Genomic DNA, 11,650 nt, shown 5'->3' on the forward strand with positions numbered 1-11,650 from the left:
GAAACCCAGTGTAGAGGCCTGGGTTCTCCTACCAGCCCCAGGGAAAATAGCACTGGTAATGGAATAGTGGGTTCTGTGAGACTTTAGGGCATGCAATGCCCCCTGCCCCTGGAAGGGGAAAATTACACTGACCTGACCAGGGGGCCAAGCCACAAAGCAGGAGCAGTCAAGTCCTTAGAGAAAGAGACTAAGAGAGCAGTGGAGTGCAACTGCAGGAAGGAGCATTGGTCTAACAGCTAATCCCCAGACATGGCCAGAAAGAAGCGCTCCAGTGGTGAGTAGAGCACCCTGTGATAGTGCCTATGTCACTTAAGTTGAAAATAAAGTCAGTGGTCTTAATTCTCATTTACTTTAAGGACCTTTTGCACTGCTGAAGTGGTGTAAAGTCCCTGAAAGGCCTTTTAACATTCCCAGAGCAACATAAAAGGGATGCAGCGTAGTACAAGTGCTACAGCTTCCCTGCTGCAGATATGCCGCTGTAGTTCTGCACTGTAGACATTTACTACAGTGACAGAAGGGGTTGCTTCATTGCTTTAGTAAATCTACCTTCTCAAGAGGTAGTAGCTAGGTTGATGGGGGAAGAATTTTTCCATGTGCCTAGTTGTGCCCTACAACAGGGGCTAGTTTGAGCTATCTGAATTGCACAGGGTGTGAAACTTTTCACAGCCTTGAGTGACGTAACTAGGCTGACCTGAAGCTTTAGGTGTAGACTAAAGCCCAATGTAAACACGAATTAGGCCTTATAACTTCCTTCAAAAAACTAAATTAAACATTTAAAGAGGGTTTTTTATTGATTTGTAAACCAGTTTTTCAAGTACTCTTCCCTGACACATCAGTGCGTGCAAACTAGCAGAGATGGTGACAATTATATGCACCTACCATACTTATATTTATATAGAAGTATATTTATTTTATGCACAGAATAGAATCCACTCATTTGCAACACCCCAGTGGAAACTAAAATGTGCCAACCAATGGATCATCTCACTTAACAGAAGTATACTGCAATATTATGGTACTCTTTTTTGTTGGAATATGGAGGCAGATCATAGAACATGCATTTTATTTCTTTACAGAAGCTAAAATAAGCAGTAATATGTTTTATGTTGCAGAAAAGTAGTCTATGATTTCATTCTGATTCTAGTTGGATCCAGCTACATACTACATAGCATTAGCATGGACAACATGGACCCTTTTACAGAGAGTTTGCCTGTCTGACCAGACATGGCATAGACTGTAACTACTTTTTCTTGGACTGGTAATGACATATACATCCAAATTTCCAATTGGAATCTGGTACTTTAAAGAAGGGGATTGTTTTGGATGATGACTGAAAACTCTTGTCTGATGACTGTTTGGAGGCTTATTGTGAAATGGTGTTCTTGGGCATCTGTCCTTTAGGAAATGGTCTCTCTCTCTCTCGATATTAATTCCTTGGGGTTGCTACAAAACACTCAGGCAAAAATCTATTCCTGCTATCATACCATTTAAGTGGTTGTGCAATTGTCTGTGAGCCAATTAAACCGATTCTATTAGTTCAAAGAAGTAGTGTGTTCATTATCTTGATACACACATCTTACTATTTAAAATCTTGTCATCTTTTAAAGTGATGTAAAAAAGTTCCCACACTTCACAAACCATATAATAGTTTGGGTTGCAAGAGACCTATAGAACATCCTCTTTACACTGGCATTAGGATTACTAGTGTTCTCCCCAAAAAGTCATGTCTTGACTGTCTCCAGTGATGGTGATTCCCACAACCTGCTTTGGTAATTTGTTCCATTATGCAATTGTTCTGTTAGGGTCACACAGCAGGGGCCCTCACAGGGCGTAATTTAAATCCCACATCAAAAGCCCAGTCCTGCTGTCACTGAAGTCAGTGGGAGTTTTACTGGGAGGTGGTATGTGTCCTAAAGGCGTAAGTGGCACACAGGGCTTTCTTGTGAGATTCAACCTTAATTAATTTTCAACTGTAGCTGGAAACATTTAGGCTGTATCTTGAGAATTTAAATGGTAACTGAAGTGGTGCATAGACTGTATTCTGGCACGGGTGAATTTCACCCTGTGAGAATGGGTGGGTAACATTCAATTTAGAGGTTTCAAAGTAGCAGCCGTGTTAGTCTGTATCCGCAAAAAGAACAGGAGTACTTGTGGCACCTTAGTGCATCCGAAGAAGTGGGTTGTAGCCCACGAAAGCTTATGCTCTAATAAATTTGTTAGTCTCTAAGGTGCCACAAGTACTCCTGTTCTTTTATTCAATTTAGAAACACTTAGCAGAGCATTAACAGAAGCAGCAGCACTGAGATTCTGAAAGGGCTGTATGTTTTGTGTGTGTCACATCCAAAGTTCTGTGTTCAGTTATGAGCATCAGTTTCCATGGAATGCTCAACAACACTAAATATTTAATCATTAGCAAACTGAGGACTTTATACAAACCTGGTGGCAAGCAGTCCTTATGTTTGTGATAGGCTGGATCACAGAACTAAAGGGAGGCAAAGCTTGAATGAGTCACAGCCTGTGCTGCCGCTCATGATTAGTGAGGAAAACTATAATGCTATCCATTTTAAATGTACATACACTACACTACAAATCTAGTATAACTTGCACTCTTCACAATGAGGCAATCTAGTTATTTAATGTTAAATAGTTTGCGGGGAGGTGGGTAGGAAGAATGCTTGTCATATAAATGCTTGTCATTTTCCTCAATAAATTAATTGGAAAATTGTCAATCTTTTGAAAGAATAGGTCAACATCATAAAGTGGTGGTACACTTTACACTTAAAAACTGCTTGGATAATAGTAAAATTTCATCATGATTCAGTTTCAGACCATCACTGTACATTACTAGGTTCAGCTATATCAAGAATCTTTTGATCTTCATCTGATTACAATTTACTAGGCAAGGGCTAGATCCTCAGCTGGTGTAAATTGATGTGGCTCTTGACTCACTGGAGTTACACTGATTTACACCAGCTGAGACTCTAGTCTGAAACCAGCTGTTTCATATCATCTGCCACAGCAATGATATGCTTAAAGACTATCCATACCTTAGGGCAACTACTAAACCTATTCCATGAGAAAAGTATGAGCTTAAGAGCTTCCTCTTTCAGGATTTACTTTATTAGCTGGAGACCTCCAGTCCACTTTGCTGCTTTTCATACTGAACATGTCGCTTTCCTACAAAGGCTCAACTTCAAAACACCCTTTCAGGTTAGAACACAGCTGCCTGATCCCATCTAGACCTGACAGATGCCTGACCTTTCTGACAGACACAATTCCTTTCCTGTCCTATTTGGTTTTTTCCTATATCATCTACTATCAACTACTGTTAAATAACATGTGAATGTTTGTACAGGTAAGCTTTTTTTTATTCTGTTGGGGTGGGAAGAAATGGGTTGGGGAGGTAGGAATGTAGGTTTGTTAACAAGTAACATTCCTTCCATCATTAATGTCACCACCCATATCAATAAGTTGTTTTTATTTCTATTGAATTTTTCCTTTGAGGATCTCAAAGCACTTCACAAACATTAACTAAGACTCACAATGCTGTGATGGGGAAAGCGAGACAGAGGTTTAGGCCCAGATCCTCAAAGGTAATGGCAGAGACAGGAAACCTACAGTCTATTGCTAACTCTATAATAATGGTTACTGGATTTGGCTAGACATTCAGTACCAGTTTTTAAAACATTTGATAGCACTGTATGCTGAGCACCTATTAATAAATGGGCCCTAGGTGCATGCTCTCTGAATCTTGAATTTCCTTTTTTTCTTATATTTTGCAATACCGTAAACTCTCTCTACCCAGTGGGAAATTTCTCTCTCCTAACCTCCTTGTTGGTTCTACAGTCCCATCTCCATTACCTCAACCTTCAAAGGCTCTGTTAGAATTAGTAGTAATATAGGGTACTTCCAGATACTAACTATAAATTCCTTTATTAAATCCAAAGGCCAAATGGCCTTTCTACAATTGCTCTGAACATGTCTAAAAAGCCTAAATAATAAGCAATCAATACATCCAAAGAGTAACAGACATTCATAAGCATTTAAGATACGAATGGACTAAACCTAGCAGTGCTTAGTCTCATGTGTTGGTTCCATCTTGATCAGGCAGATATTAGCAATGAACCCTTTAAGAGTTCCCCTTTTATGCCCATTAACAAACAAGAGATGCCATTGCCAATTGCTACCTTTAGCTAAAAACCAGAATTTGGTTGGTTTGGAGTCATTGCTGGTTCAATGCCCACAATCCTTTATTAAGTAGCCCTGATAACTGGGATTTCTTCTTTCTTCTGTTTTATCAGTTACCTTTCAGGCCCAGTTTTTCAAATAAGCCATATTCTTTCAAGGTCTTCCCACAACTGTTAACGGACCTGAAGTTTGCAAGACCTACACAAACGTGTATTATTTTAAAACTAATTTAACCTTTTATTTTATTAAACTACAAAACACATTTTTCTTCATTCCTGCAAGGTCCCAGGCATATTCTGTCTCCGTATAAGTGTCTCTTCCCTGGCCCTAGGCCATCTTATTATTTCATTTGTCTCTCTCTCAACCTCCTTCCATGATCCTTTATGCTCTTACCAATCAAGACTTTGCTGCTTTTTTGGTACATGCTAAGTTGTCTACTTAAGGATCTCATTACATAGTATCTGAGTACCTCATAATTAGAACTAGCTGGAAACTGAATTCCCCTCATGAAAAACTTAAAAAAAAACTTTGGTGGAGGGAAAATCATTCTGAATAGGAATAAAAAGGCTGAAAACTCATAATTTTCATGGGATGAAAAGTCTAAAAATCTGTTCGAGCTACTGAAACAACAAATGTTTGGCTTGTTCCTAGCTCTATTTCTAACCTTTAATGTATTTACCCTCTCAACACCCTTGTGAGGTAGGCAAATGCTATTATTCCCATTTTACAGATAGGGAATTGAGGCATAGAGAGGCTGTGACTTTCCCACTGTCACACAGGATATCTGTGGTAAAGCAGGGCTTCCTTTGTCCCAGGTAGCATTTTAAGTACTTGGACCATCCTTCCTGTCTTCATTCTGACACCGAATGAGAGTAGATGCTGCAAGATGAACTTAGCAAACGTATAATTTTTTCAGTAATGATGAAAAAACTAAAGTAGTGGTGCCCACCTTGGTGAATTTGGAAAGGCTGAGATTTGTGAATAAACTTCAAATCCATGAGGTCTGAATGAGTTTGAAATTGTTTAATGCAGGGAAGAAGGGGTGTCTCAGGGGTGTGTATGTGGTGTGTTTTTTTTTTTTCCTTTTTTTTTTTAAAATTTTTTTTGGGGTAGGTTTTTTTTTTTTTTTTTTTAATATTTTATTTATTTTTCCTTTTTGGTTGGGTGGGGTTTAGGGGCAGAAAGGATGTCAGTGCTATATCACTCCTGGTGGACAGGGGATTCCAAAAGTTTTGCAGCATTTTCTAAACACAGTAAGACTAAATTTGCCTGGTCTCCTCTGGATGTTTGTTGCGTAGCTGGTCAGATCCCTTAGGCTGAGAATGCTTTATCTCTTTTGTGCCATCTCATTTGCTGTCACATGAAGCATATACCTTCCCATTCATGATTGCATAACATCCCTGTGGCAACAAAAACAATTGCTTATGTGAAAATAATACTAGCAAAATATGATTTTTTTTTAAATCTTTTAATATGACTTTAAGCATTTGGAAGTAAAGGGAGACTGCACCATACCACCATTGGCTCATGGCAAGTCTGAGAAACACTGATTAATGAAAATCCTCTACCAGCCCTAATGCAGAATTTTAATTTAAAAAAAAAAATCCTATTTGCAATAAGTATACACGGATTATCATACAGTCTTTTAGAAGGTACAAAGAAATATCTGCTTTTAACATACAGTACTCAACAGTGTATATTTTCAACAATAAGATTGCTAGAGAAAGAAAAGATGCATACCTCCAGAATGCTAACATTTTATTGTTTATACAAGTTATAAAAATAGTTTATTTTAGCAAAATAGCACATTTTGCAAACAAATTTAGATTTTATACAGGAGCTAGATTTTTTTTTTCAAGTAGACGTTAGAAAGGAAACACTTCTGCTTGAAGAACAATTATTTTAAAATATAGTAACAAACACCTTAAAGAACATTCAGACATACATTCCGATTAGTTTATAAATAATCAAATAGTATGTTCAAATACTTGTTTAATAAACCTAGTCAAATCATATTATGATTTGTCCTTTTTGTGAGCATTTTTTGTATGTTTGCAACAGATTCAGTGGCTATGATGATGTGGAGTATGGGGATTTAATTTTTAAAATGATCATTTAATAAAATCTGATTGAGACCAGCTTCTGTGTCTTACCAACGAGCCTCTGGATAAAACAGATATAACTAAACTTGAAGCCAAGTCTACATAGGGAAAAGAGTTATAGGGGTTTAAATCAGGTACACTTATAATAATTATGAACAATATTCTGAAATATATACGTAGAAAATCAATATTTTCAATGGGAGTGGAGGGTGTTCAGCACCTCTTGGAAAAAAATCATTTTATTTAGGTGCCTAAATATGAGTTTAAGTATTCAGTTTTAGACATCCAAGTAAGTGCATGCTACAAACAATGTGTAACTGACTTAAACAGAACTGATAAGGCACACAGAAGTTCATATGGAGTAAATACAGTAAAACACATGATGGTGAGCATCCTAATAAATGTAGTTTTTCATTCCTCAGTTGTGACTCCTGAGTGTTAAATTCATCCACGTCTCTTGAAAACGAAGTGTCATTACCGTGTCCACCAGCCAGATCTTTCACGCTGATAGGAGCACCCATTTATCAATAACGACTCAGTTCTGCATGCATGTGAGTGGAGACACTGGGGAAGATCCTCAGTTAACAAATTGTCAAAGAACTTTAATGGTGCTATGACAGTTTACCAGCTGAGCATCTGCCCCACTGAGTTCAATGGTACTCACATACATAAAGTTATTCACACCTGTCTGCAGAATTGGGGCCTGTGTCTATGAAATCTTACCAGCATAAGCTCTAGAGGGCAGGTAATGTTTATATGCATGTAACACAGAGCCTAATGCACTGCGGGTCAGATTGGAACCTATGTGTTACAACAATGCAAATAATATTTAATAATTGAAACACTGGGCCCAGTCCCCTTGAAGTGAACAGTTTTTTAATGAGTAAGGACTGCAGCATTTAATGCCACATTAAGTCATATTCAGTGTGCATTATCTCCCTCTTCCCCCCCCCCCCTTTTTTTTCCCCTTTTTTTTTTTTTTTAGCAGAGTGCTCCCATTTTGTCATTGACTTAAATGGAAGCAGGAGCAAAACCATCCTGTATAAGTTTGACACATAGCACATAAATACCATGGATGTGGGATCCCATTTAAAAAAAATACTGTAGCACTGTGCAAATCACTTGTTCGTGAGTTTCTTCAAGTAATAAGCTTTGTTAACACTACATTAAAAATAGTGGACCACACCTTTCAATGTTGATTGCCTTTAAAAACTTAAAAATGCAATCATACTAAATGTAAATATGCTACATTTGCCAAGAGATTCTATTAAAAATGAACATTAGTTAAGATGTTTATGAAAGTCCAAAATTACTATTTTGTTCAACTTCTTTATGAATCTCCACAATTAGAGAATATTTGTAATATAAAACAAACCTAAAGTATTTGAAATTGCAGTTTTTTAAACATTTTATCACTTACATTATCCTAATCGAAGATACAACTGTTATATAAGTGAATCTGTTTATTCCTGTTAAAGAAGCTAACATTTGATATAGTTTAATCATGTTTCAAAATAATCTACAGTGCAATTTAAAATATCTGCTTTCAAAACTATAAAAACTTACTTACACATCCAGTTTAAGCCATTACAAAACCATTTTAAAAACAAAGCAAAATGTTGGAGGGCATATTTGCAGAAATCTGCACTCAAAAATAAAAAATGTAGTCTAAAAATGTGCATAAATCCCATTTTACAGAAAACATTGATCAACACCAAAACAAAAAAGTTAATCTGGCAGCGGTTTGAATCACTACACTGAGAGTGCTAAGGATGCAGAAAAGATAACAGCATACTAAAAGCAGGAAATTCAGACCTCACTCCGGAAAGCACTGAAGCATGTGTGCAACTTGAAGAACATGAATAGTCCCATTGGAATCAGTATTTTGTTGGAGGAGAAATTTCCTACAGCTTCTGTAAGTAACAGAATGTGTCTTAAAGTGGCACTGCAAAATGGCTTGGGGGGAGCATCAGGAATTCAAAGTTCCAAGACCAAATTAATGAGGTCTCCTATACATTTTTTTTGGTGTGTCTACTGGAAAAATCTGCAGAATTTGCTCTGTATGTGTTGGGTGGGGAGTGAGGTGAAGGAAAGTCAGCTACACAATAAACACCTCAACTGCTACAGCCTACCTTTCCTTATCCCACCACATTGGCTTTGATATGACAGCAGAGTTCTACACCACGAGAAGTGGTGACCTGGTAGTGGTGGGAAGACAATTACTCTGTGCAGCATAAGCCTCTTCAGGATGGCATACATTACTGCTATCCCAAAAAGCAGCAACTCCCTCTATTGCTTTTAGGGGAGGTATATAACACACAGAGCTGATATTTTTAAGGTACATACAATGTTTAGGCGGGCAGGAGAAACTTATTTAGGGACTGTTAACCCTGACTCCTTGGGGTCATTCTGTGCTTCACTAGCTATGTCCTTTTTCTTTTCTTTTTTTAAGCTTAAGTCCCACAGAGACCGGGGGCTAAAACTTGTATCCAAATTCAAAAAGTAGGTAAAACTTACCATTTTCTAAACCATCCACTGTAAATTGACCTGGATATGGAGATTTAATATTTTAGCTGCTTTTTCAGTTCTCATTGTGCCCAAATTGGGAACCATGATAGAGCTGTGCTTTTTAAACTCCATTTCAAATAAAGTTTACAAGTTTACAAACTAACAGTGATAAATGACATCAGTGATTGTAAAGGCACAACCTTTGGGAATAACCTAGCTGATAAATTTAGAGAGCCCGGGGGCAACCCTCCCTATTCTGTGCTTAACAAGAACAAATTTAGAAAGATCCCACACTATTTAGAGGACTGGCACAGCACACACTGTGTATTATGGAAAAAAATCCCTTGCACAGCACTTCTCAGCTATCCTGGGTACTGACCGAGATAGTGACCTCCTCCCATCTTGGCTGTCTCTTTAAGAGACATTCTGTTGTACTGCAGCTCACCCTACACCTAGGCACATGTCACTTTTAATTGTGAGTATCCTGGCTTTTGGGTGAGCACCTTAAAATCTCAGTGTAATTTCAAAGACCCTCAACGTGTCAGCTGCCACTTTCTCTCACACAAATGAGTGTACAACTGTACAGCCCAATATTGGTTAAAGGCACAGAGGATGGCATGTTATGACAGCTTCCATTGACAGGAGACGCTGTGTGGTTTCAAAGCTCAAGTTTCATCATGTGACATAAATTGAGGAGCCATCAAGATCAGGGCTTGGCTGCTTAGGTTAACATTTCGTGCATTAAAATAGCAGCCACACCAGGTGCAACTCTCCCCACAGTGTTCAGTTTCATTGGCAAAACACACTGAATCAACCTGTCACAATGTAAAACAAAGTGCAGAGCAGTGGGTTTTTTATAGTTTAAGAAGTAGTTTTTACTGTTGCATAATTTCAGTGTAAACATTGTGAATAAAGAGAAGTTATCTAAAACAGTTCCACAGTCAGTGCAAGATTTGTGCAAGCTTCTCATCTGATTCAACGTCCACTTAAACTTTAAATAGACAAGTGTTTCTCCCCTTCTCTGTTCTGTAAGAGGGGACAAAATATATATTAGAAACATCAACACAGAAAAAGGAAAATCACTTTCTCCCTTAACTTGGCATCTATTAGTTTTATACCTAATTTAACACACACACACACTCAAACTAAACATTTAATTAACCCCTTACCTTCCTAGCAATTATGTTGTAAGCCATTAAACAGTGAACATCATATTTTAACTCTATTTAAATTTTGTTACCAACTATGAAATATACCAGAAATACAACAGTGCAGTTAAATGAAAATAGCCAGGGCAGAACAGTATTTCTGAAACTGCTACCGTACTTAGGGAGTGAAGTGAAGACACACAAGTCTCTAAATGGTAGAGCACGGTAAATAGTTTGACATAGCTGATTTTCTTGCCTCTTTTTTTTCCCCTTTGATTTAGATACTTTGTGGAGCTTGGCATTTACAGGTCATAGAGCACAATTTTTCCTTACAATAGATTTCTACTCATATTAAACAATGCTTACAAGAAGTGAGTTTATAATAAATTAACACAAGCATCAAAGCTGTACCCAAAGGGATACAGAATGTTCTGCCTGTGAACACGTGTGAGACTGTCAGCTTTTCACTGACGGGACAGTCTTTGCAGGGGGTTTGTTTACAGTACTGGACAGGCTGTAGATGCTAAGCAAATAATGTCAGCTCTCCATGTCTACTCTGCTATCCCAGGGATGGCAACAGGAGGATGGGCTCTGGGCACGCATGGGCAGCAGAATTGTGGTTGCTGTGGCTGGGAGATTAGTTTTAAAGGTGTGCGGGGTGGGTGAGAAGGGGACTCTCCTTGCCCCCAAAACAGGCCTCACTGGGGCAGTGCCAGGATGCAAACCAACTCCAGCCCCTTGGAGGCAGGGGGGAGCCTCCACTCTACCATCCGCCCATGTGACTGGGGGGGCAGCACTCAGCCCCTGCTGCGCGCCAGCCTTACCAGCTTCCTCTGGTTACTGAGGCAGAAGGTGCAGATGGGCCGGGGCGCCGCCGCGGTGCCGCCGCCCTGCAGGCGGGGCTGGTACTGCAGGCAAGGCTGCTCCGCCCCCTCGCCCTGCTGCAGGAGCAGCACGTTGGCCAGGTGCGCGATGTAGCTGGCGGCCAGGCGCAGCGTCTCGATCTTGGAGAGCTTGCGGTCGGCGGGCTCGGTGGGGATGAGCGTGCGGAGCGCGCTGAAGGCGGAGTTGACGCTGTGGGTCCGGTCCCTCTCCCGGGCGTTGGCCGCCTGCCGCTGCTTGCTCAGCCCGCTCAGCCGGGGGCTCTTCCGCTTGCGCTTGCCCGGGCCCCCGGCGGGGGGCAGGGACTTGTCCGAGCTGCTCTCGCTGCTGCTGCCGCCGCCGCTCTCCGGGTCGGATGCGGCACCGCCGCCGGCCTTCATGGCGCTCCCGCCGGCCCCCCAGCCCCATGACTTTTATGCGCGGCAGCTGCCGGCTGGCCGCCGCGGCCCCGGGTCCCCTCCAGCGGCGGGGCCGGGCTTTGAATGGCTGCTGCTTTTAGCTCGGGCATGTGGCCGCTCCGTAAATAAGGCGAGGAAGGTGGAGCTGCGGCCTCAGTGCTCCTGCCCGGCAGCCTTGCACCTGTTCCCCCGGCTCCGCGCGGCTCGGGCAGGGCGCCCCCGGGGCATTCCTGGGGGGAGCGCGGCCCCCGGGGCAGGCCGGCCCCCGCCTCGGTCCGCCGGGCGCTGGGGCGCTCTCCCGGGTGCCCTTCACCAGGCTGGCTCTGGGCAGCAAGGAGTGAAACGCCCCCGGGAGGGACAGCCTCGTCTGGAGCCCAGAGGGGGCCGTGAGCGAGGGGCTTCCTGGGCCCTTAGCATGTGCGCT

General features: G+C 41.0%; 1 protein-coding gene across 1 annotated transcript; it reads right to left on the bottom strand.

Moving 5' to 3' along the window:
* Positions 1-8,476: 8,476 nt before the first annotated feature.
* Positions 8,477-11,336, bottom strand: LOC112105825 (transcription factor 15-like). The gene is made up of 2 exons (XM_024198787.3): positions 10,771-11,336; positions 8,477-9,824 (listed from the first exon to the last, which is right to left on the bottom strand). The coding sequence occupies exons 1-2, from the start codon at positions 11,206-11,208 to the stop codon at positions 9,792-9,794; spliced, it is 471 nt and encodes a 156-aa protein (XP_024054555.1). The 5' UTR covers positions 11,209-11,336; the 3' UTR covers positions 8,477-9,791.
* Between the last annotated feature and the right edge of the window lie 314 nt (positions 11,337-11,650).

This window comes from Terrapene carolina, unplaced genomic scaffold, assembly GCF_002925995.2.
Source record: "Terrapene carolina triunguis isolate 2854851 unplaced genomic scaffold, T_m_triunguis-2.0 Scaffold62, whole genome shotgun sequence".
Lineage (NCBI taxonomy): Eukaryota > Metazoa > Chordata > Testudines > Emydidae > Terrapene > Terrapene triunguis.